The sequence below is a fragment of the Scleropages formosus genome, chromosome 21 (assembly GCF_900964775.1).
Source record: "Scleropages formosus chromosome 21, fSclFor1.1, whole genome shotgun sequence".
NCBI classification, from domain to species: Eukaryota; Metazoa; Chordata; class Actinopteri; order Osteoglossiformes; family Osteoglossidae; genus Scleropages; species Scleropages formosus.
The window spans coordinates 13,007,728-13,032,212 of record NC_041826.1 but is presented as its reverse complement, the minus strand read 5'-3'; the positions used below and the strand labels follow the sequence as shown (position 1 = coordinate 13,032,212).

Sequence of the window (24,485 nt, the reverse complement as noted above, 5' to 3'; positions counted from 1 at the left end):
CACCACGAACCCACTTGGGACAAGTGGTTTCAGTGTATGTGTGTGTTACATGTGAAGGGTGTTTAATAGGTTAATAAATTTTCAATTTAAATGTTTAAATAGGTTTTCTGGTCCTACGTTTAAAATACATTTCTGAATGTATTTTATTAAACTTTTCATGTTTTATAAATGGGGGGGAGTGTCAGCGCAGTGGGCTTGGCCAGGGCATACCGTGTAGGGGGTCTGGGGTTCGAGCCCTGCTTGGGATGCCCTGCAGCGGACTGGCGTCCCATCCGGGGTGTGTCCCCTGCGCCACCAGGCTAGTCTCTGATTTGCCGCAACCCTGCTCGAGACAAGCAGTTGTAGGCAGAGTGTGTGTTTCATAAATGAATAATCTAAGAAATTATGCTTGCGTTAAATGTTTTCAAACGGTCATATCATTAAAAGTAGCACAGAGTGCTCCATTAGAATTTTTGTAGTTTAAAGAATATTTTCAGAATTCTGCATGTCTCAGAGACTTTGTTTTTGCATCTCTCTTGCTACAATTAAAACATTAATTGGATATGAGGACTGTTAAAACTTAGCGGCACAATATGCTGTCTTGGCATTTTGGTCCTCATTCACCACACTATAGCAAGAACAGTCCTTAGGTGCAGTTCAGGAGTGCATTTGGGTTCCATCATTTTCTCTCAATTTTAATAAAGTATTATGTTTAAAAGACACATCTGTGCCTGGGCGGTTTGTTGTAAAACCTTTAAAACGATTTCCGAGTTTTCCTCCGGGGCCATCTTTGGAAGATGAATGGGACGGTCGGTGGCTGAGCGGAGCAGTCTGCAATCACCGCCAGGGACTCCACCAGCATCCGCTGCTCTGCTGATTTGGCCATCAGCATAGCGTCCATGGGCTCCTGCTGTTGGAGATGTATATGCAGAAGGCTCTCCAGTTGCTCACTACCTACCGCAGCCATATCTTGAGTTTCAGCATTATTTCAGACACGATGTGTTCTGGACAGGGAAAAGGGTGAAAATGGGGAGGGGGGGGACTGGTGCAGGAAAAGGGGCTCTTGGTTGGCGTGCAGGGCTATGCAGGGCTCTCTGGGGTCGTAAGAAGTGCAGGGTTGTGCGTTGCATCTCCCTTGGCTCTGTCGTGGCTTAACTTTTCAGGTTCTGTGTTCTGTCTCATTGTTGGACAGATGGGGTGAAATAGGGTTTGTTATTATTCCCAGGTGGGATGAGTCCCTCCTGCTTTCCTTCCCCCTAAACTGCTCTTTCACTAAAACATTAAACATAGGCTCCTGTTTGTGCACCTTATTTGTTGTCTTGTCAGTTCATAACATGTTACTTGGCACAAATACCTTTATGTTACCCCCCTCTACACCCCTAGACGACCTTGGGGTCGTAACAGAAGACAGATCCAAGTGCAGAGCTTTGATGGCCAGGGAAGGATTAAACTTGGGGTTGAGGGACAGAAACCAGGCCAATGTCAAAGAACCTGTCATGGGCATGGACTGGATAGAGGTCAGATATGTTGCTAAATCAAAGCCGGGACAAGAATCTCTGGATGTGGCGCAAACTGTGGTTGTGGGAGAAACTGTGGTTTGGGAAGCTCAGGGTTGGACAAACCGTGATGGTGGACAAAACTGGGCTGAAGCCAGGAAGAAATTCTCAGGATCAAAAAATGGTCGTGGACAAACTGGATAGGTACCTAGGTTGTGGAATTATTGTTAGCAAAGAAGCATGGTACATGGCATATATGCTCAAGTGAGATTCCAGAAGTGGCCCTCTTCTATTTCTGCTTATCTAATCTTGTTCAGGTATGCTGGGATGGCCTTCCTGAGGTGTTTGTGGTGGCCATGACAGTACAAAGTTCTCCAGGGGTAACTCCACCTTATGACAGGTATTTAAGTAAAAAAAAAAGGCCAACATGTCCAACACATGATCAAAGCTTATTCAACAATCAAATTTAAAACAATGAGAAATAACCCAATGTATGGATGTGATGTTGAGGCAGTATTGACTCATTTACATTTATTAATTTAGCAGATGCTTTTGTCCAAAGCGACGTACATCTCAGCAGAAGTACGATTTATGCATTACATTAAGAGAAAGAGACATGATTGCAGACATGTGACTCTCAAGTAAACCTAGTTTGTTGCCTTCAGCTTGCTGCACCGATAAAACACAGGATAGACAAATCCTGATACCCTCCTGCCAATGTTTTTTTTTTTTTTTTTTTTAAATATTATAAGATACACAAACAATCACATACAATGCTGGAGTAACGGCTGAATAAAGGCTTATCTGGGGATTCTCATGAAGTTACGGTGCATGAACATTTACACCGTACATGAGCTGGAGAGACCTTGAGCAAAATGAGTCTGGAAAAGGTAAGTTTTCAGACCCTTCTTGAATGTAGATAGAGTTTCTGCAGTTCTGAGTGAGAGGGGAAGGTCATTCCACCACAACGGTGCCAGAACCGAGAACCTCCGTGCTTTACCTTTCATGTGCGGGACCACCAAGCAAGCAGAAGCAGACGAGCGAAGGGGTCTGGCTGGGGTGTAGCGGTTGATCAAGTCCTGTAAATAGCTGGGAGTAGTTCTATTGATGCATTTGTAGACAATAACCAGGGTCTTGAATTTGATTCGGGCAGCTATAGGAAGCTAGTGCAGAGAAATGAGTAAAGGAGATACATGGGAACTGTTTGGCAAATCAAACACAACTTGTGCAGCAGCATTCTAAATCAGCTGCAGAGGTTTGATGGCAGTAGCAGGAAGGCCACACAGGAGAGAGTTGCAGTAGTCCATATGGGAAGTCGCTATGGCCTGGACAAGTGGTTGGGTGGAGTCAGTAGTGAGGTAGGGATGGATCCTACAAATATTATGCAGGATGTATCTGTAGGACCGGGCTGTGGCTTCGATGTGCTGAGAGAAAGATAGACTCTTGTCAATCGTTACTCCCAGACTGTTAGCCAAGGAGGTAGGTGAAATGAGTGAGTTGTCCAGTTTGAGCAATAGATCGTGACAGGAGGACAGGCCAGCTGGGAGGTGAAGAATCTCTGTTTTGGAGAGGTTGATTTGGAGGTGGTGATCAGACATCCATGAAGAGATGTCCGACAGGCAGGCAGCAATGCGTCCGGAGATGTCTGACGCACCAGGTGGAAAGGAGAGGAAGAGCTGGGTATCATCAGCATAACAGTAGTATTTGAATCCATGAGAAGCTATGACCGGACCGAGGGAGGAGGTGTAGATTGAGAAAAGAAGAGGACCCAATACCGAGCCCTACGGGACACCGGTTGAGAGAGGCAGAGGAGAAGAACGAGACCTCCGCCAGACCACTTGATAGGATCTGTCAGATAGGTAAGACTCAAACCACCTTAGTGCCGCACCTTTGATCCCAAGCTGATTAAAAGAGGAGAATAGAATCCGGTGGTTGACTGTGTCGTGTGTCGAATGCTGCAGACAGACTGAGGAGGATGAGGACCGAGGAGAGGGAGGTGGCTGTAGCAGCTTGGAGAGCATCAGACACCACCAGAGTGGAGTGACCAGCTTTGAAACCAGACTGATGAAACCATTGAGGAGATGGTTCCGGGTGAGGAAATCAGACAGTTGATCACAGGCCACCCACTGTAGGATTTTAGACAGGAAGGAGAGGAGAGAGACCAGTCTGTAATTTTCAACCTACTCATACTCATGACTCATAGTGACGATTCTTGTGGTAAGGGAGGAACAGAAGTGGTTTGCCATTGCCTGAGGGGTACAAATACTGGGAGAAACATGCAAACTCCGAGTACTCTGAGCAGGACTCAAACCCCACACCTGCCAAGGGTCTCAGGAGTTGTGAGGCACCAGCTTTATAACCTCTGTGACACTGCATTCCCTTAATAATCCAGTAAGGTGTAAGAAAGATTGTGGCTTGTTTCCACTTAGTTTAGTCATAAAGACCTTACATAATTTAAGAAAAACACTAGGATAAGGTGCATTCCAAACCAAATAAAACTCAAGTACTGTAGCAAAGGTGTAAACAGCAAGTGACAAGCAAGGTTGACATGCTCTGGAATTGGTAATGAGGCATCTCAATATTTACATTTATTTATTTAGCAGACACTTTTCTCCAAAGTGACTTTCAATGAACTCTATGTAGTGTTATCAGTCCACACACCTTATTCAGCAAGGTTACTCATCCATACGTCAGTGGAACACACTCTCTCTGTCACTCACACAATATGGGGGAACCTGAACAGCATTTCTTCGGACTGTGGGAGAAAACCAGAGCACCCGGAGGAAACCCACGCAAACACAGGGAGAGCGTGCAAACTTCACACAGACTGAGGGGGGGGAATGAACCCACATCCATCCAAGCACTGTGAGACAGCAGCGCTGCTCGCTGTGCCATCGTGCCAAATATAAAAATATGGATGCTACAAGGTTAATTTGGCAGACACAGAGACAGACCTCACCGCAGAGAAATTTGACTGCTTCACTTTCTCAACACACTACTCGATGTAAATTACTTTAGATGTGACAGCCTTGGGATCATCAAAAACAACTTCTACCTTCTCATTCAAGTTAATCATGTCAAACTTGTTGTTAATAAGCCTTACCTTGCTGTCATGTATAATGTTGTCTGCATTCATTCCGGTAATCTGTTGAAGAGACCTTGGGCTTAACATTGGTGTTAAGCAACACAATCCTGTAGGGTGAATACTACTTTGTTTTTTTCTATTTACAAAGTTTGGGAAAATTAATAAATTGGATGTTTGTTCTGTTATAAATAAAGCTATTTGCATTTTGGGTTGTAACATTTTAGGCTTAGAACAGAACCCAGGGCACTGCCCACATAGTCAGGTTAACGGAGGGTCGTGCTACATTGTATAAAAAGGAATTGACTTTTGAAGTCGTATTCTTGGTAAACTTATCTGGCACAGCACATCATTAAGAACATCCATTAAGGCTGGAACCAGAATGTCCCAAAAGGTTGTACCAAATTCCCCTGGCAACCCATCTAGGCCTGGTACCAACCAACAGTGCATCTTGCTTAGCACTTCTGACAGCTTGACTAGGATGATGAATTACTCTAGGTGGTCCCTTACATCATCTCAGAGGGGAGTTTGTACATTTTGAAAAAAATACTCCTCTTTGGCTTGGTGTGTTTCTCTAACCTTAAAAAGATCTTCATAAAAATCTGTAGCTACCACCAACATCTGGGGTGTATCAGTAAAAATCTAACATTGCTTTCGTGCAAAGAAGTTAAACCTTTTTCTTGGTGTGTCTCCTTAACTTTGTTAAAGAAATGAGATGAACGCTTCATTCTCCTTGATTCCTCTAACTCACACACTAACCAAAAAGAGAACTAGCTTGGAGTTTCTGCAGCTGGCTGCCCTCTCAAAATCAAAATCCCTCCCATTGTTTTGGCTAGCACATACTTTCTCTAGCGTTCCCTTAATTCTGCAAATAGCCCTGTTACACAGAACCTTTTGCCAAGCACAATACTGTAAGTAGGCCTTTTCAATTTTCTACTTAATGCTCTCAAACCAATCTGTAATTGAGAGATGTAATGGTTTTAGCTCTAGCTAAAACATCAAACAGTCCTGCAGCAAAGGGGGTGGGGGTTATCTTTTCAGCCTTCTTCAGGTGTGCCCATCAAAACATGCACCCCATTCTAGTAATGGTAACCAGCTCACCCACCTTCATGCACCTCTTGTTCCTCCTCATCAGCCTTGAACAGTCAGCATCTGAGTTCTCATGTCCAGGACAGCAAGAGTCCTCTTCAGCTGGAGGCAGAAGTGCCTGCCGAGTTGGATCCGCTAAAACTAGCCATCCCATCTGAGCCCCAAAACCTGTTGACAGCAGAACTGTCTTCAGGCCATCCCACATCAGCACTGCACTACCTGGCACCTATCCAGCAAAGGGCTGCAACTCTGGGGGCAGCTGTGGATGAGATGACTCTCGCCTCAGCACTGGGTACAGTGACATGGGCCTATCCAGTCCTTGGCCAGCTGGCCGTTCTCCAAACATCAGCACATCAGGTCCTTGCAGTCCTCTCTGTGCTGCCAGTCCCAACACAGGGGGCAGAAGGGAGTCTGGCCCCAATAAAACAGGTAGCTTGTAATGTCACAGGCATTGAAAGATCCAGGGGTGACAGAAATCCTCAACCCCTGCAGAGTCAGTATGCAGAAGTACCTGAAACGGTCTCTGCCCGTTCCAAAAGCCCAGCTCCTTCTGCATATTTCTGTGTCTTCTGATGAAATCGACAAACTCTCCTGTAAAGGCTTCCATGACTGCTGCCAAAATGAAAAGGTTGAAGACATGGTCTGTCACAACCCTCCGGTTGTTTCTCAACGATGGCTCCACAGAATAAGGGTGTAAGGCGGTGTGATTGGTGCTCTCTACATACTATACATCTTCCGATAGTCTCCTTTGGTTAGCAGCTTGAGGTTGAAGGATGACAATGGTCTGTTACAATGAACGCAGTCCACCTCTTTAATGGTGAGGCTCAGGCATCCTAGAACTAGAACGTCCTGAGTGGAAAAAATGTTGCTCTGGAAAGCTGGAGAGGTCCTCCCAGTTCATCCACTGGAAGTGCAGGGTGTTTACAGTGGTCTACATCTTAGGAGTTTTAGTTCTAGCCATAGGAGCCATCGTCATCTTCAGAATCCTCAGAGCTGTTGAAATCTTTGGGAGATCTGGGAAAACTAATCAAAACAACTAGAAATAAAACCGCCCTGCTTGTACAGTGGTTAAGCAACTTGAAATCCCGAACCTTTGGCTCTATGGGCTATCCAGGATAAAATTAAATTCTAGCTGGAGGTAGAGCTTTCCCTGGAGAAAGCTGCGCTTCTGCCACTTGAAGTTCTTTGTTAGGTTCTTCTCTGCACCGCTAAAATCACAATAATTATACTTATTTCTTAACCAGAAGAGATAGGTGTGATCTGGATTTTTTTCATACAGGAATTACACAGGTTCTAGCGTTAAGGAAATTATGTGTAGTTAGAATCTTACGTTTTTCTAAATGCTTTTAAAATTGCACTATGTTTATCTGTGTATTTATGTAGCATATGTACTGCATGTATCTTGCGGTCGTTTTTTAAACCGGCTGTTTTAAACAGCAGTGACCACTGGAAGGCACTGTTATACTCTTTCTCAGACCCATGTTCCACCAGTACCATTGTGTAGAATTGGTGCAACACCAGGAGGTCCAGAGATATAGAATTTTGATTTCACCCAAGTTATTATCAGGAGGCCATTTCATCTGTTGGGTTATCAGACTACTAAAGTGGTTATAAAAATGGAATGTTTCATAATTGACTAAATGTATTTTGCCCACGAGTAGCATTTCCTTTTGAATGGTCATTTGGAATAGAAATATTGTTATGAATAGGGTTTCTGTATTGTGAAGGTCTTTTCTGTGACATATTTATGTATTTCATTTTGTTTGCCACCCTCTTTGTCTTTGCTTTGTTCTGTTATGTCTGGGCTGAAAGTGATAACACTACATAAAGTTCATTGGAAGTTGCTTTGGAGAAAAGCGTCTGCTAAATAAATAACTATAAATGTGAGCGTCAACCTTCAGTAGCTGTTTTTGTAGCCATGCCTCTGAGAAGCATGCCCAGATGTGCTAGTGTTTTAAAAAAACATGTCCACCTCTTACGAAAAATACAGAAGGAGAATGAAAAAACTGAATCTGCTGGAGGTTAAGTACAGTGGTGTAAAAAAACAGTAAGTACACCCCATAGAAAGTTTTGTCTTTTTTAGATTTTTGGATGAAAGGTGGGGGGATGTGGTGGCACAGTGGGTTTGGCTAGGGCCTGCTCTCTTGTGGGTCTGGGGTTTGAGTCCCGCTTGGGGTGCCTTGTAACAGACTAGTGTCCTGTTCTGGGTGTGTCTCCAGCCCTATGCTCTGGGCTGCCGGGCCAGGCTCTGGCTCACCGCAACCCTGCTTGGGACAAGTGGTTTCAGCTAATGTGTGTGTGTGTGTGTGTGTGTGTGTGTGTGTGTGTGTGTGTGTGTGTGTGGGCCAAAGGACATTTGATTGTTATTACAACAATACTGATACCTAAATGTGATCTAATTTTAGAAAATAACACTTTGCACTCATTTGTACCATTCCAGAAAAATCAGTATCTTTATCATTGCAACAAATGCCAAAATTACAATCAGATGCACAGAAACAGGTGCAAATGATTAGAGTATCATTAGAGAGTAACTTGGAGGACACTGCTCATATAAACATCAGCAATTTATGGTTTAAGAAGAAATATACAGCCTGGCTAGACTGTGCAACAGCTCCGGAGCCAGAAGAACAGGAACGTAAGCTTTACTATGTCTCAGTTTAGTCAGACAGCAGCACTCACAACATACACACACACACCCACCCAGTCAAAGTTCATGAACACCAGCACAAAATTGGGGGTCAGTAAACTCCCCTACATCCCCATGACAGCTGCCCAAGAACTATTTACAGCCACAGGAGAGCTTTCCTTCCACTGCCACTCAAGTATGTATAACTTTGTATTTATTAATTTATCAGACTTTTCTCCAAAGCAACTTATAATGTCATGGTATTCACTATTATTTACCCATTTATACAGTTAGGTAATTTTAGGGTAAGCATCTTGCTCAAGGATACTACAGCCAGAGGGGGGAATTGAATCTGCAACCTGTGGGGCCAAGGGCAATACTGCTAACCTCTACACTACCAGCTGTCCCAGCTGGTATGTATGCATATGGTAAAGATAACATGTGAGTAGATGAACTACTTCTGCATCTGTTTTCTGTGAAGCACAAAACATGGTAGTACTGAAGCGCAGCTTGGGACTGAACAACTTGGCCCATGTGCTGCTGCAGACAACTAAGACAGCAAGCCCAGACATGACTCATGCTCCCCTACCAAGCCATCAGTAGCGGAGGTGGGGCTGGCAGATGGCACGAATAGTGGATGGAAGAAGAAGCTCCTGCTTTGCCCTGGACCCCACAATTACAGAGGAAGCTTGACATCACTAAGATGTTTTGGATATCTATGTAACTAAACTGATGGGGGGCGCGGTGGCGCAGTGGGTTGGACCGGGTCCTGCTCTCTGGTGGGTCTGGGGTTCGAGTCCCACTTGGGGTGCCTTGCGGCGGACTGGCGTCCCGTCCTGGGTGTGTCCCCTCCCCCTCCGGCCTTACGCCCTGTGTTGCCGGATAGGCTCCGGTTCCCCGTGACCCTGTATGGGATAAGCGGTTCAGAAATTGTGTGTGTGTGTGTGTAACTAAACTGTTCATAATAACATAACTGTTGTTCATCTACGGGCACATGCATAGCAGCAAGGTCTGGGTTGTGACAAAGCTAAATAAACACTTGTGTTCTGTGTATATTGTGACCGCAGTCCTAGATCTCCATGTTCCCATATGAGAGGTGGAGTGCTTTGTTGAGGAACACCACTTTTTTTTCAATATATGTATTTATATTAATATTTTCTTTTTTTTTTTTTTTTACATTTTTTGGAATGTCATGCTCATATTTTCAATATGAGCAATGAAGTTCGAAACAGATGCCTGTGCTGCCAAGTTAATAGTGGCACAGTTTTACAGCAGTGTTAGAAGTTGTTTTGGGGTGTGCACTCCTTACTGAGAAACCACTTATTTCCAAGAAGTCATCTTCACTGAAATTCAGAAGTTCCAGACTGTATCACGTAACATTTCCTCTAGTGAATAAAAACAAAAACATCACTGTTTTTTACCATGTTTTTAATCCATAAACTATCATGCAAGTTATCAGCAGTACATTTTTTGTATTTTTTATGTTCCTTTAAAAACAAAATGATTATTATTATTTCTGAAACATATGGAATTAATTTTTCACACCGGACATCCAAATACTACTTAATAACCATTTATTCAAGAAACAAATCTGCTGGAAGCCTTAGCTAGCTTAGTAGACAGAGCTGGAATTTAATCCTGTCTGGATAAAAACTGAACATTCAGGCTAATAGTAGTTTATAGCCTTAGATATGTAATACAATCTATTTTGATATCTTAGCGAGGAAATTTTTCCTTTGCACTATTAAATGTATTTTAAGTTGTCTGAAAGATCCAAGTGTTGCCAGGTAGGCTCCGGTTCCCTGCGACCCCGTCTGGGACAAGCGATTCTGAAAATGTGTGTGTGAAAGATCCAAACACACACACATTTTCAGAACCGCTTGTCCCATACAGGGTCACGGGGAACCGGAGCCTACCCGGTAACACAGGGCGTAAGGCTGGAGGGGGAGGGGACACACCCAGGATGGGACGCCAGTCCATCGCAAGGCACCCTAAATGGGACTTGAACCCCAGACCCACTGGAGAGCAGGACCGCGGTCCAACCCACTGCGCCACCGCACCCCCAAAGATCCAAACAATATATCCTTATATGTTGTAGCCTATGGTTGTGACATTTACATTCACATTTATTCATTTAGCAGATTCTCTTCTCCAAAGCAACATACACCTCACACTACTTTCCATATTTGACTGGACAACTTTATTCAATAGTTGCAGACTAATCTTAAAAGTTTACATTTTACTGGTTTAATAGACAAATTCAGGTACCAGAAGCAGTGCCTTCTTGAGACTGGAACATTATATCATTTCCTTAGCCACTAGACCTCCATGTAAGCGTTTAATCTATTGAATATATCTATGGTATATAATCACTCTTCGTGTCACAGTTTTATACATGATTTAATTCACATTTATTAAAATAGTAAAGGTATAGATTATAAAGTCTGTTTTTCGATCCTTGGAGATTGCTGATTCAAGTGCGAAGATTCACACACACACACACACACACATTTTCAGAACCGCTTGTCCCATATGGGGTCACGGGGAACCGGAGCCTACCCGGTAACACAGGGCGTAAGGCCGGAGGGGGAGGGGACATACCCAGGACGGGACGCCAGTCCATCGCAAGGCACCCCAAGCGGGACTCGAACCCCAGACCCACCGGAAAGCAGGACTGTGGTCCAACCCACTGCGCCACTGCGCCACTGCACCCCCGTGCGAAGATTCATTTAAAAAAAAATAAGAAATAAAAAAACATATTGCAAGTTGCAGGAATTTTGAAGTGTATGTAGTTTGTATTTCTTTAAAAGGAGTCCCCAGTGGATACTGTTGTTAACTCAGAGCTTCAGGGTTGTGGATCTGGATTAAAATTAGTTTTACTTATTTCTTCCCTGCATTTGCATGGGATTCCATACATATTTAAAATAAAAAAAGTGCTTTTCTAATGAATCTGACTCATGCTTCATTTCTGGAAGTGTGTGCATTTGATTGACTTGTGATGGACTGGTATTCTGTCCAGGGTTTATCCTGTCCTTATATCCCATGCTACCCACAACAGATTAGAAACTAATAAAGATGAAGAGATGTTGAAAAAGGGGGAGGTATTCTTCAAAACTGATTGCTCATCTGTCACAAAAAAAAAAAAAATCCTTCTGGTTAACCATTGAGGAAACTTGGGGTTGATTCAAAAACGCTTCAAAAAGAACGGAGGAATCGTGCTACCTTTCTGAGAAAAATCGACAACTACATTTTCTCTCTCAGAAAAGACAGAAAATTGAAACTGTGAGTAGATTTCAGAGCGGGGGTTTTAAGGTCAGAAGTGAAGCACAGGGCCATGAAAACAGGCACTTTAATTGGAAGCACATCTGTCATGTCAACAACTACTGAGACATGGTGGAAAATCCAGCCTTCGCAAACTGAGCAGGCGAGGAGGACAGAATTATTAAACATTTCACTCTTGTCGTTGGATTAGCTGAAAGTACTTGAGATAAAGAGACGAGCACATCTTTGTAAGGAAAAGGTATTAATCCTATTATTTGAATGATTTCATTGGATTGAATTAATTCAACTGAATGATTAGGAATTGGCGAAGTGAAACTGGTGAAGTTTTATGCAGCTACTTCTGTGATGATGAACGCCGGTGCATATTGCAAAGGAAAAACTAATTGTACTTAAGAATCACACGTCTGCAGCTATGTTTCTTTCTCCTACTCTAATGCACAAATTGTATTTCTATAAGATGTACGTCGCTTTGGAGAAAAGCGTCTGCTAAATAAATAAATGTAAATGTATGTGAATTTAAAAGCTTCTTTTTTGAAAAAGATTATTCATATCCCTTTGTGCTTCATAGAAATTTGTTCTGATGAATGTGATAATTGGCTTATTAAAATAACAGAAGCGAGTGATTACCTATTGGAGTTATAGTACCCTCGGGGTGATGGTCTTCCAAAAAGCTGAGAAGTGCAGTATTATGGCAGATATCTTTAAAAACAGTCTATTCAGCCCGTGTGAAAGCTGTTAGTGAGCTTCACGTCTCTCCATTTTTGTTATTTATTTATTTTTTTTTTAAGTTCAGAGGCACTCTTTCAAAGGACACTGGAGACTTCACAATTAAGGTTTAAATGCTAACAAACTATCAGTCACCTACAGCTCAGCATGTTTTACTGCAGGGAACTTACAGTCGGCATTCTGAGGCCAACAGCAGTGACTGGGCACAAGCCAAACCTTGCACAAGGACACATGGACATCTACAATGTATGTTGGAAAGATTTATCATGAGAGTACACTTGAATTTTTAGACTTACTGTGCAATGTTAGTTACACCTCCATAAAAAATTCCTGGTCAAGGTCATTCCTGGAGGAAATAAAGTGACAAAGTATAGTCACAGGTATGCTTTTCCCACACAGACCACTTTACTGTTTGTCAGATAACATATGCCTGGAGTCCCCCAGAAGGATGAAAATTTCAAGGTGACACACAGGAGACCATGCGATAGAGTTTTTGAAAAACAAATGCCTCATAAAGACTTTAGTTAATAAACAAATAGTTCAGTGTTATGCTTAGCCTGCTGATGTACTGTATAATAATAGATATGATGCTCTTTTAAGAAGAGTTAAAGGCCCCCCAGCCTCAGGATTTTTTGATTTTGTTGGCTCACCTTTCTATTTTATTCTTCTTGTCAGACACATAGCTATAATTTTTCTCTTTCTTAATTTTTTTGTAATATATTAGAGCTGCACCAGAACTGCACTGATCCATCAACCTTAATGATATCTAAATATTTTGCTGTTGACAAAACATTGAATGGCATGAGCCAATGAAAAAACTTTAACTCACTCTTGAAGTGCTAAAAAATCTGCAGAAATGAAGCCCATACAGTCATACCTTTCTGTCTCTGATGACATGAGCAGAAACAGACACATAAACAAACTTTCCTCCTGCCGTTCCCCACATTTACCTCTGTGGCCTTAATGATGGTTATATCTCAACATGTGTTGGGCTCATTGCAACCTCTGGAGGACTGTGTTGTTTCCACTTGAAAAACGTCCAAGATTCATATTAGAAAACACCATCAGTACAAATGCATTAAGGGAATTTCCAACTCTCTTTGCCCTCCCTTCCCCCTCTGCTGCTATGTTGTTGTGCAACATGCAGAGGTGTGCTTGGCCGTTCCACTTTTCCATGGCCCAGACCAAAAACTACTGTGGCATGAGTAGTAAATTTACTTGTAAAAATAGTGGGGATGTCTAGACAAAATGTACAAAGCTTATTAAAAGCTGCTGTTCTTCTCAAACTGTTAAAGCGCTAGTTAAATAATGAATGTAAATGTAAACCGAAAAGATATGGAGTATTGCATGGTATGAGTTAGCCTTGACATGTTCTATGAGTCAGACCACCACACAGTGGCAGTCTTATATCAGAGTCAACTGCTATGCAACCACTCTATCATCTTCACTCATTTCATCCTCATCAGTTTTTCCAAGGACTTGGCTGTGAACATTTTGCTGGAGAGTATGTGACAAGGTTATTAATACTAATAGTTGGGATTAAGTACAGGTTTTGGTAATGCAATGCCTTGCCTGTCATGGTGGGGGACACTGACACCAAGTACATATATGAAGATTGCGTTCAAAGATTTGTACATAACTGGAGTATAGAGACAGAGAAATATCTTCCAGGGATTCAGAACCTTCAGAAATACAGAAATGCAGGTTTTGCAGAAAATTCAGGTCAGATCACTTTACATCTCCATTATTTATTATTACATTCAGCACACACTTTTCTTGCAAGCAACTTCTAGTGAACACTATGTAGAAAAATCAGCCCACACCCTTCCTCACCCATGGTGACTTAGAATGCAAATACACTACACACAATAAAACACATCTATATAGCAGTCCATTCTCTCTCACACACGGGAGAGAATGCGGGAGGAAACCCATGCGTTTTAGGGAGAAAATGCGAACTACTGGGCTGGAGTGACAAGAAAAACGGACCCAGTACAGAGGCCTGAGGCACACCATATTCAACCTTTTTGATGATAACGTTTAAGAGAACTATTGAACATTTACATTTATTTATTTAGCAGATGCTTTTCTCCAAAGCGACTTCCAATGGATACTATGTAGTGTTATCAGCCCATACACCTTATTCAGCAAGGTGACTTACACTGCTAGATACAATATTTACAATGGGTCGGTCACTCATCCATACATCAGTGGAACACACTCTCTCCATCACTCACACACTAAGGGTAAACCTGAACAGCATGTCTTTGGACTGTGGGAGGAAACCCATGCAAACTCCCCACACACTGAGCGGGGATTGAATCCATGTCCTCTCGCACCTCCCAGGCACTGTAAGACAGCAGCACTGCTCACTGTGCCACCCTTGCTTAAGAGATGGTGGTATTCCTGTGAGGATCAACACATTTACAATTTGTACAAAACTATTTGTAGAAAACTATTTTTTTTCCGGGGGCGCGATGGCGCAGTGGGTTAGACCGGGTCCTCCTCTCCGGTGGGTCTGGGGTTTGAGTCCCGCTTGGGGTGCCTTGCGATGGACTGGCGTCCTGTGCTGGGTGTGTCCTCTCCCCCTCTGGCCCTATGCCCTGTGTTGCTGGGTAGGCTCCGGTTCCTTGTAACCCTGTGTGTGTGTGTGTGTGTGTGTGTGTGTGTGTATTTTTTTTCCATAGGGGGCAGAGGGGCACAGTGGGTTGGACCGGGTCCTGCTCTCCGGTGGGTCTGGGGTTCGAGTCCCGCTTGGGGTGCCTTGCGGAGGACTTGCGTCCCGTCCTGGGTGTATCCCCTCCCCCTCCGGCCTTACGCCCTGTGTTACCGGGTAGGCTCCGGTTCCCCGCGACCCCGTATGGGACATGCGATTAGGAAAGGGGGCGTGGTGGTGCAGTGGGTTGGACTGGGTCCTGCTCTCCGGTGGGTCTGGGGTTTGAGTCCTGCTTGGGGTGCCTTGTGACAGACTGGCATCCTGTCCTGGGTGTGTCCCCTCCCTCTCCGGCCTTACGCCCTCTGGTTCCCTGCGACCCCGTATGAGACAAGCGGTTCACAAAGTGTCTGTCTGTCTGGGTGTGTGTATGTGTGTGTGTGTGTGTGTATTTTTTTTCCCTTGTTTAGCTCTTTTTTTTCTTTTTTTTTTTAAATGGCAAAACCCTGTTCATCCCTTCGGGAGCTTGAATCAGCAGCAGTCTTCAGATAACCTATGTATGTTACTAACTCTAGCACCTACTGTCTGTTACTGTATGCTTTATTATTACGTTTTCCTAGAAGGATTTTTTCCATTTTGTTTGTGGCCTCAACTTGTTACGGTTTACAACTGCATGTTAGTCATCATTTAAATTCAGTGAATATATTAAAGATAGACTGGAGTCCCGTCCTGGGTGCGTCTCCTCCCACTCCAGCCTTATGCCCTGTGTTGCCAGGTTAGGCCCCGGCTCGCTACGACCCTGCTTGAGACAAGCGGTTTCAGTCAGTGTGTGTGTGTGTGTGTGTGTGTGTGTGAATATATTAAAAGAATTCAACAAATTCTGGAACCTTTGACAATAAGCAGTTTAAAATGTTGTTTATTAAATAAATATTCCCTCACTGAATAATGAAGCCTCACTAGTAAATGATACGACACTCACTTACGAGCCTGATCTCTTCTTTTTCACTGAAGCTTGGCTTCGTAACTCAGATACAGTTCTGTTAGTTGAGGCTGAATTTAGCAATTTTCTAGTCAATTTATTTATCTTCCATGACAAGTAGTCTTTGTTGGGTGATTTTAATATCCACGCCGATGAGGAATTGGACACACAACAAAGTTTTTATCTGCTGAAAAAATCAGATCTAGACCAAAATACTCCTGTGAATTACAGACTGATTTCAAGTTTGCATTTCTTTGCAAATTCATATTTACCTCAACCAAGACAATACACTTGAAAAACTTCTGTTTTCCAACCTAGTCATAATTCAGAAACAGAATTAACAAATGTTGAAAATTATATTTTAATTTAATATGATATTTCATTTCATAATGTTGTTGGACTTAAGTGTGGCATTTGATACTATTGACTACAGTCTTTTACTTAGTCGGCTTGAATATCTAGCTGCACTGCTGTGTATTCCATGCATCCCAGCAGTCACCTCTTCACACCAAACTGCCATCTCAGAGGAGGTACAAGTCCATCACCACTCAGACTACACGTCATCTCCTGAAGCCATCTGTCTCCTCAATAAAATCAAATAAGTGCATGCCCTAAATCTTGTCTATATTTCCATTACATCTCTTTACTGCCATTGTCTTTGTACACTGCATTCATCTTCACACAGCTGTCAATAGCACCAATGTGTATTATTTGCTCTACTGCTTACGTCTCTATAACTGTTATTTACTATTTGCACATAGTGACTGTTTTGAATATTGACATTGTGTTATCCTTTACCATCTTGTATATTGTTACTTTGTTTAATGCTTGGTGCAGAACCACGACCAATTCAAGTATGCTGTACAGTGGTAATAAACGGTTCTGATTTTGTATTATTGGTTCTGTGCTGTTTAATGTTTTTAAAGAGGTTTTTGGAATGTCTTCAAATACTTTATTTCTTTAAGTTGGAAAAACAACTTGCTAATAACTGTGATGTTCATACGGCAATAATGTGAAACAGATGTTGGACCACAGCCCAACTCAGACTGGCAGAGGTGAGGGTGCAGGACTGTAAACAGACAAGGAGGATGAAGACGAGGTAGGCCACTGTGTTCATAATACTTAAGGAAAGTTGTGGTCATCAGCAATGTGGGGTTAAAGCTAAGGTCCTGGTCAAAGTCAAGTTTGTGGTCAAGGTCAAATGGTGGATCAAAGCCAAGGTTGTGGCTGAAGTGTGGCTCAAACCCATATGGTCGTCAGGTTGCCAGTGGTTGTGGTCCTGGGAAAAATGGGGGTCAGAACAGAGGATGAAGACTGCAGACAAGGTTTTGGAGCAGAATGTAGAAGAGCATGTGTTCTCTGATGTGATTCCACAAGGTTTGCAGTTGGACCATACTTTTATAGGTTGATTCGAAGAGTACAGGTGTGCATGATTCTGATGGTATCCTGCAAAGACCCCTGGTGGTCAGCCCCATTAGTACTCCCAGCTGATACATTTTTTTTTAGGTTCATCTCATAGAAACATTCAGCAAATTGCTGAGATCACCTGCACACCTAAAGGGTGCTACCATAGCACTTCTACCTTTGGATCCAAAACTTGCCAGTGTGAATCTCACCTACTGCTGTAGATGAATTTGGGATAATTACCCTGCTCAAGGATACTACAACCAGAGTTAAGATTGGAATCTGTAACCTTTGGGCAGCAGCTCTAACTGCTACACTACCAGCTCTCCCCAAACTCATGGAATTGCTCTCAGTCAGTTGAAGCAGCCCTCAATATTCCTCCACCAACACCTATCATTCTTTTTTAGGAGACATGAGGATTTGAACATAGGATCTCTTGAGCCACAGTGAAAAGCTGTACAACTGAGCTATACCTTATGGTATATTGATATACTGACTTCTGCATCCTGCCTACAGTTCTGACCCCCTTCTCCCCAAGAACTCACCCAATCTAAAATAAAGATGCACCAAAATGTGAAGCCTGAATTTTCTCGTCTCTCAAACCAGTGCAATTGTGACACTTCTTGTGGAATATTTATATTAATTAAAAAACTACTTCACAGTTATTTCAACAGAAAAAACAAGCAAGATAGAGTGGGGAGCACGAGAACTGTGGTGTGTTACAAATTCAACTTGAGTATATTTGTTGCATGGGGGGCGCAGTGAGTTGGACTGGGTCCTGCTCTCCGGTGGGTCTGGGGTTCTAGTCCTGCTTGGAGTGCTTTGCGACGGACTGGCGTCCCATCCTGGGTGTGTCCCCTCCCCCTCCGGCCTTACGCCCTGTGTTGCCGGGTCGGCTCCAGTTCCCTGCAACCCCGTATGGGGCAAGCGGTTCTGAAAATGTGTGTGTGTGTGTGTATTTGTTGCCACCTGATTTTTTTATAATTTACATGGCTTCTACACGAACCTTAACTCATCACTGCATGCAGTGCTGCTTGAAATTATGTGAATGCCTTGCATCCCTTAGTTTTACCATGAAACAGTTATTCAGTCAGAACCAGTCTTTCTCATCTGACATAATTTCTTATGTTGTTTTAGAGGAACTCATACAGTAGAAGAAAAATAGTCGTGCAGGTGCTAAAATAACCCCAAGTTGCATTGGTTAAACCAATAATGTAGGCAGAATCAGGTGTGTAAATCATAATTATTTCTTTTAAAAGTTTATTTTGAAATGTAGATTTTAGAAGGTTAACATTTTATGCAAGAGTAATGACCATCCTATAATCACATATTTTCAAGCAGTACTGTATCTCACCTATGTGTATCAATTTAACTGGTGCCTATATCCAGGGCACCTTAAAGGTTATACTAAGATTCTTTTTGTACAGCTGGGCAATTTTATCTGAAGTTTCTTGGTCAATGGCATTACAGCAGCTATGCTTCTGGCAGATAAACTCTGAAAATTTACTATGTTTTGCACTTCTTAATGACCAGTGACTACCAGATTGGTAGTCAAAGCTAAGCTTAGGGAGATTTTACTTAACACTTTTGAAACACACACACACATTTTCAGAACCGCTCGTCCCATATGGGATCCGGAGGCTACCCGGCAACACAGGGCGTAAGGCTGGAGGGGGAGGGGACACACCCAGGACAGGACGCCAGTCCGTCGCAAGGCACCCCAAGCGGGACTTGAACCCCAGACCCACTGAAGAGCAAGACCAGGTCCAACCCACTGCGCCACTGCGCCCCCCATACACTTTTGAAACATAAATATAAATATTTTCCTGCTCAAATGTAATACTGCCCAGTAATGTGGGTTGTTACAATATTCATAGGCACTGTGTGTGTGTATATATATATATATGTACTTCAAATGTAAGAAGTCCCTGCATGTTTTCAACAAATATGAAATCTGTGGACTATGCAGGCCATTCTGAAACATTGATTTTTTTTGTTCTTGGATGTACTTCATTATTTTGTGGGATTTCTTTTTATTGTTTTCTGTGAGGCATGGTGCAGCGGGTTTGACTGGGTCCTGCTCTCTGGTGGGTCTGGGTTTGAGTCCAGCTTGGGGTGCCTTGCAGCAGACTGACACCCTGTCCGGGGTGTGTCCCCTCCAGGCTTGTGCCCTGTGTTGCCGGGCTAGGCTCCAGCTTGCTGCAACCCTGCTTGGGACAAGCAGTTTCTGACAGTGTGTGTGTGTGTGTGTGTCTGGTTAATTTATACATATTATGGCCAAGTTTAAAAGTTATGAGCTCTTTGTAATTGACAGCAATTTTCAAAGAAATTACATTAACTGTAATTTGCAGTCAGTAATCCACTCAAAGCCATGAGATGGGAAATGCATCTTGTACTTAAAAAGCAGGAGGTGGTTTCGGAATCATCCTCATATTTTCATATATGTGTATATGATACACATATGATAAAAGAGGTATTGCTTTTTTTCTGATCCCCAGTTTCAGCCAATTCTAAATTCACATTTGTTGCCTCAATCAATAAGGAAAAAAAGAGCTTGTATTTGTATCAACAAACATTACAGGGTGGCACAGTGGAGAGCTCTGGTGCCTTACAGTTCCTGCATTGTGCCCAGAAATTGGTTTAAAACCGTCTCAGCCTAAGTGGGATTTGTTTTCCTTCCACAGTCCTGAAGAGGTTTTACAAGTAAACTGGTGACTCTAAATTGCCCTTCGCGTATGTTTGTTTTTCAGCTGTGTAAATAGATACAGTACATGATTCTGTGTTGTTTTGTGGTGGGACAACACTATCAGTGCAGGGAAAATTCTCACACAGCAGATCAGCAACATGACAACATAGCATCAAGGTGCAGATATTCCAGGAAAAATAATAAATAATGAAATAACAAATTACAAGAAAAAAGGACTTTTTGTCATTTGCAATTTCCGGTTATTCATGAACAAAAGCAAAACAGATTGAACCAGTGTAATGACTCAAGGTACTTAGTGCACCTCCCTGCACCCTAATATAAAACATGTAGCACTGATTATCATCCTGGATACATGACATCAGCTGAATACTTGTTTAAAATAATTGTATGTGTTTATTTAATACAAGTACCTGCTAAAAGGATAAATAAATGAAAGCTGTATGAGAAGAGGTTGCTGTATTTTACCAGCAGAGGGCTACAGGCCTCTTCAGATGCATATGTGCTCATTTTTCTATATTTGTGAAGAACATAATAGTAACTTTTCCTTTTCCATTTTTTGCTAAGGTTGTAGCTACTGTGTTTAAATTACTGAGGCCTTAAGTTTTCACTTGGATTTACTTTTCTACAGCTGATGCTGTGATCTCTAGCGTTAATAGTATAACAATAGATTTCTGTACCCTAACATATTGAGCAATGATTTGCTTTCAGGTTTTTAAGTGTTTCTTAGTAGAACTAAAATATGTTTTCTCATTTTTGTTCCAACTTCTGCATAAGTTTTATAATTCTTATACTAATTTTAGAATTGTAGTTTGCCAATTGCTGACATTTTTTGCACTTTGAAAGCTCTTCCTTAATAGACATCACATCATCTGAACCGCTTGTCCCATACGGGGTCATGGGGAGCCGGAGCCTAACCCGGCAACACAGGGCGTAAGGTTGGAGGGGGAGGGGACACACCCGGGATGGAACACCAGTCCATTGCAAGGCACCCCAAGAGGGACTTGAAGCCCAGACCCACCAGAAAGCAGGACCTGGTTCAACCCACTGCACCACTGCACCCCCCTTCTCTTCCTTAATAAACAATTTAAATCACTACATACTGGATTTTACATTGACCTGAATCTGAGGTTGCAGGTAGCATATTGGTTATTAGCGTAGGTTTCCAGACAATGGCTTGCAGAGATTTTCATCCCTGCTCCTGGTTTAATACCCTTGAGCAAGGTCTTTACTGTAAATTGCTCCAGTGTCCACTACTTTGAAGCTGTGGAAATAACTGTAAATAGCTTTGTATACAAGCTTAATATTGTAAGTTGAATTAGAGAAAGGCATTACCTTAATGATGGCTAATACTGACCCATGTTCTGTATTTTCTGTTGTGGCTTTTCAATTGGAGAAATGTTCAAAAAGATGAGTTTATTTCAAAATGTTTTTTTTTTTAAATTAATGTAAAATTATTGATTAGAGAGATTGATTAGGAGAGATTGTTCTAATAGCTAAGAAACATCATAATTAATTCAGAGCACCACTTAAGTTCCTATTGCACAAATTGCATGGCTTACATTCCTGTAAACAGAGTGTGACTTCACTGTAGGAAGTCACTGTTTCCCTAGTGGAGAACATTGGTCACTAGTCATTGCGAATACACCCAACTGCAAAAGCATAAACAATTGCCACTTGACAAAAGAACAGTCACAACAGTGCTGTCGTGAAAATACAGTATACTCTTTATAAAAAGGATTGTTCTATAATTATCAAAATGCCTTTGGATGACAATATCTACAAAAACAGGTTTAATGAGAACTCTCAGTTTCTAAAAAAAAAGAATTACATCAGTGCATGTATATAAAAATAGCTATGGTGTGAAATATACAGTACAAAGACAGTTTGGGCTTATAAATATCTTAAATATTGCAGAGGAGATAATACTTAAAAAATTCTGAAATAATATATAAAATAAGTTATGCGTTAGTACAATTTTCAGCATGTTTTTAGCTGGTCCAAGTTTAGAATCAACTTGCTAAGGAACCTCTGCAGTCTGTTGAGTGCCACATTCCCAATGGTCACGTGGAAGGCTGAGTTGGTCTTCAGGAAGGCATCCAAATGGCTCTCACTGCCTGGTTTCGGTAAGGCACAGTTGAAGGTCAAGACAAGTGAATGGATGATGCCTTGCAGGCTGACAAGGTCAGCATGGATTTGACTCATTCCATCCACTTCTAGGCTGAACAGAATCATCTGGAATATGTTGAGGTTCTCCATGATAGAGGCCAGTCCCTCAATGGGTCTGTCCAGTGGGGTTTCTGGTATGAGCTCCAATCCACTGAACACCATGTTAGGGGACATATGGAACTATTCCAAAAAAAGAAAGAAAACTTAATATTTCAAAGGTTTGCTAATTTATTGTGTATTACAATTTCAGATGTTTATGTAAAATGACTATATCATTTGAATATTGGAGTAATATTTCACAGACCTCACTGCATAAATTCTGCATTCCTGTCACCTCTATCATTTAAGCCACCCTCACTGGCACTATGTCTTCTGTATATCTTATATCTATATCTCCTGCTTTTGTGTAGCTTTCCTATTTTCTGCCAATAGCTATCTCTGCATCCTTCATTTGGTCGCCTAACAACTTATGTGTACAGATCTTCACTCAACAAGTATACGCAAGTTTTCCATTCCTCTTGTAGTTGTTCATAATCACAGTACATGCTTAGTGTAAAGAAATGTTAAAGTGATCAGGTAGAACAAATGCAATGTCCTCGTATTGCAGGGTTCCTCAGTTCCTGTCCTGACCCACCAGTATGATTGAACTGATCAGTTGTCATATTTATTTCATTAGCTGAACCATGTTTTCTAATACTGAGGTTGATGGTTGTTTATGGAGAGGTAGTAAACACACAAATTTGCTGAACAGAGTGAATAAGTAGAGGGTAGACCAGTACCTCCTCTGTAAGTTTCTCTATCCTCACAATAGTGGTTTGGGCCAGTAGTTTAACGTTGTTTTTTACTATGTCCACTGCGAGTGGCTTGCCAGTACTGGTGGACAACAGCATCAGTATGGAGGAGCACAGGATGGAAATGAAGCGGATCATTCTTCAGGCCTCTCTGTCACCTGGAATATTTATTATATACTGTCAGACCATCTTTCCAGAACACAATATAGTTTAAATTGTGCATTTTTCCATGTGATTTAGCTTTATTGGTTTGTTACATGAATTACATTTCTATATAGCTACTTTCAGATTACACAGATTGTCTTAAAGTTCAGATTTCATACATAAAAAATTACATTTTTTTTAAATTGCTTATCTCTTTACATTTTTTCACATGGTTTATAATATAGATAGAGTACATATGATGTACATATAGATGATGTTAAGAGTTGCATTTGGAATGTTTTCTCTAATGCCTGAAACACATTATCAAGCATGTTGTCAAAAGTTTACAATCAATAGTTTTTCCCACAGATAAAAACACACGTATTTTAAATGTATACAATTCTAATTTGACTATTCTGGTATTTCATACATATATTACTAATACATGTATTATAAAAACTACTCAGTATATCAAAAGACTAATGTTAACTGATCTTCCTGTTTAAAACATGGTTGAAACAGCAGATTTCTAACCAAAAACATTCTTTGTTTTTCCTTTTGTTTTTTTTTTTTTTTAGTTTTTGCAGACTGTCTGGGCCCCAGTAATTGCCTGAAATCAATTTCTATTACTTGTTAATTGAATTAAACATCTAAATAATCCAAGCTTCATCCATTTCCTATTTTATAATAGTCATGGTATCAAAAGTATTTAAACAAAAATCTATGCTTCAATTTAAATATAAAGAGATATATTCTAAAATCCAGTCTATTTGAAGATGTAATGTGGCAAGAGTGAAACTTACCTCCTTAGGCTCAAGGTCTCTATCATACTATGACACCATCAGTGTTCCCCTTTTTATAGTGGACTGTTGAGTCATCCATGAATCATATTCACTGGCATGTCCTCCACTTTCACAAAAAGCAAAGTGCTAAGTCTCTGATTTGTACTGGTACTCTTAACTTGTCCATCTGTACATTATATATATGTATGAAAGAATATATAGAATATAAAAAAAAGTCTAATTTGTAATAAATACTTCTGTAGGATTATTTTTACCATTTTGTTCATAATGAGTTTGTTAAAAGAAACATATGATTGACCTTAGAGATGTTTAATTTCAGGTTTCATTCCAGCTTCTCCCAGCTGTTGATTGGCACTGCAGAATCATCTCTATAAGATTACTCCTGTCCTCAAAACTATGTAATACCACAGGCCAGAAGATTCTGTACCCCACCCCAGATTTTTTCCAGCTTTCTGTAGCCAAGCTTTTCATTCTCTGTTGACTAGCAAAATGAATTTTTACTCATTTTAACTGGAAGAGTGGCTGGATCTCTTGCTGGCACATTGTAAGCATTTG

The 24,485-nt window shown here is 41.6% G+C and overlaps 1 protein-coding gene across 1 annotated transcript; it reads right to left on the bottom strand.

The window, feature by feature from the left end:
• Positions 1-21,998: 21,998 nt before the first annotated feature.
• On the bottom strand, positions 21,999-23,945 carry LOC108918737 (leptin-B-like). Its single transcript, XM_018726226.1, has 3 exons — positions 23,931-23,945; positions 22,972-23,141; positions 21,999-22,372 (listed from the first exon to the last, which is right to left on the bottom strand). Exons 2-3 carry the CDS (start codon positions 23,119-23,121, stop codon positions 22,004-22,006), a joined length of 519 nt encoding a protein of 172 aa, XP_018581742.1. The 5' UTR covers positions 23,122-23,141; positions 23,931-23,945; the 3' UTR covers positions 21,999-22,003.
• Positions 23,946-24,485: the final 540 nt, after the last annotated feature.

What these genes read in the sequence shown, in the direction of transcription:
- LOC108918737 (XM_018726226.1), bottom strand. Translation starts at nt 23,121, where the DNA reads ATGATCCGCTTCATTTCCATCCTGTGCTCCTCCATACTGATGCTGTTG. An exon ending in TAGAGAAACTTACAGAGGAG is followed by an intron (nt 22,373 to 22,971) that starts GTACTGGTCTAC and finishes TTTTTGGAATAG; the next exon opens with TTCCATATGTCCCCTAACAT.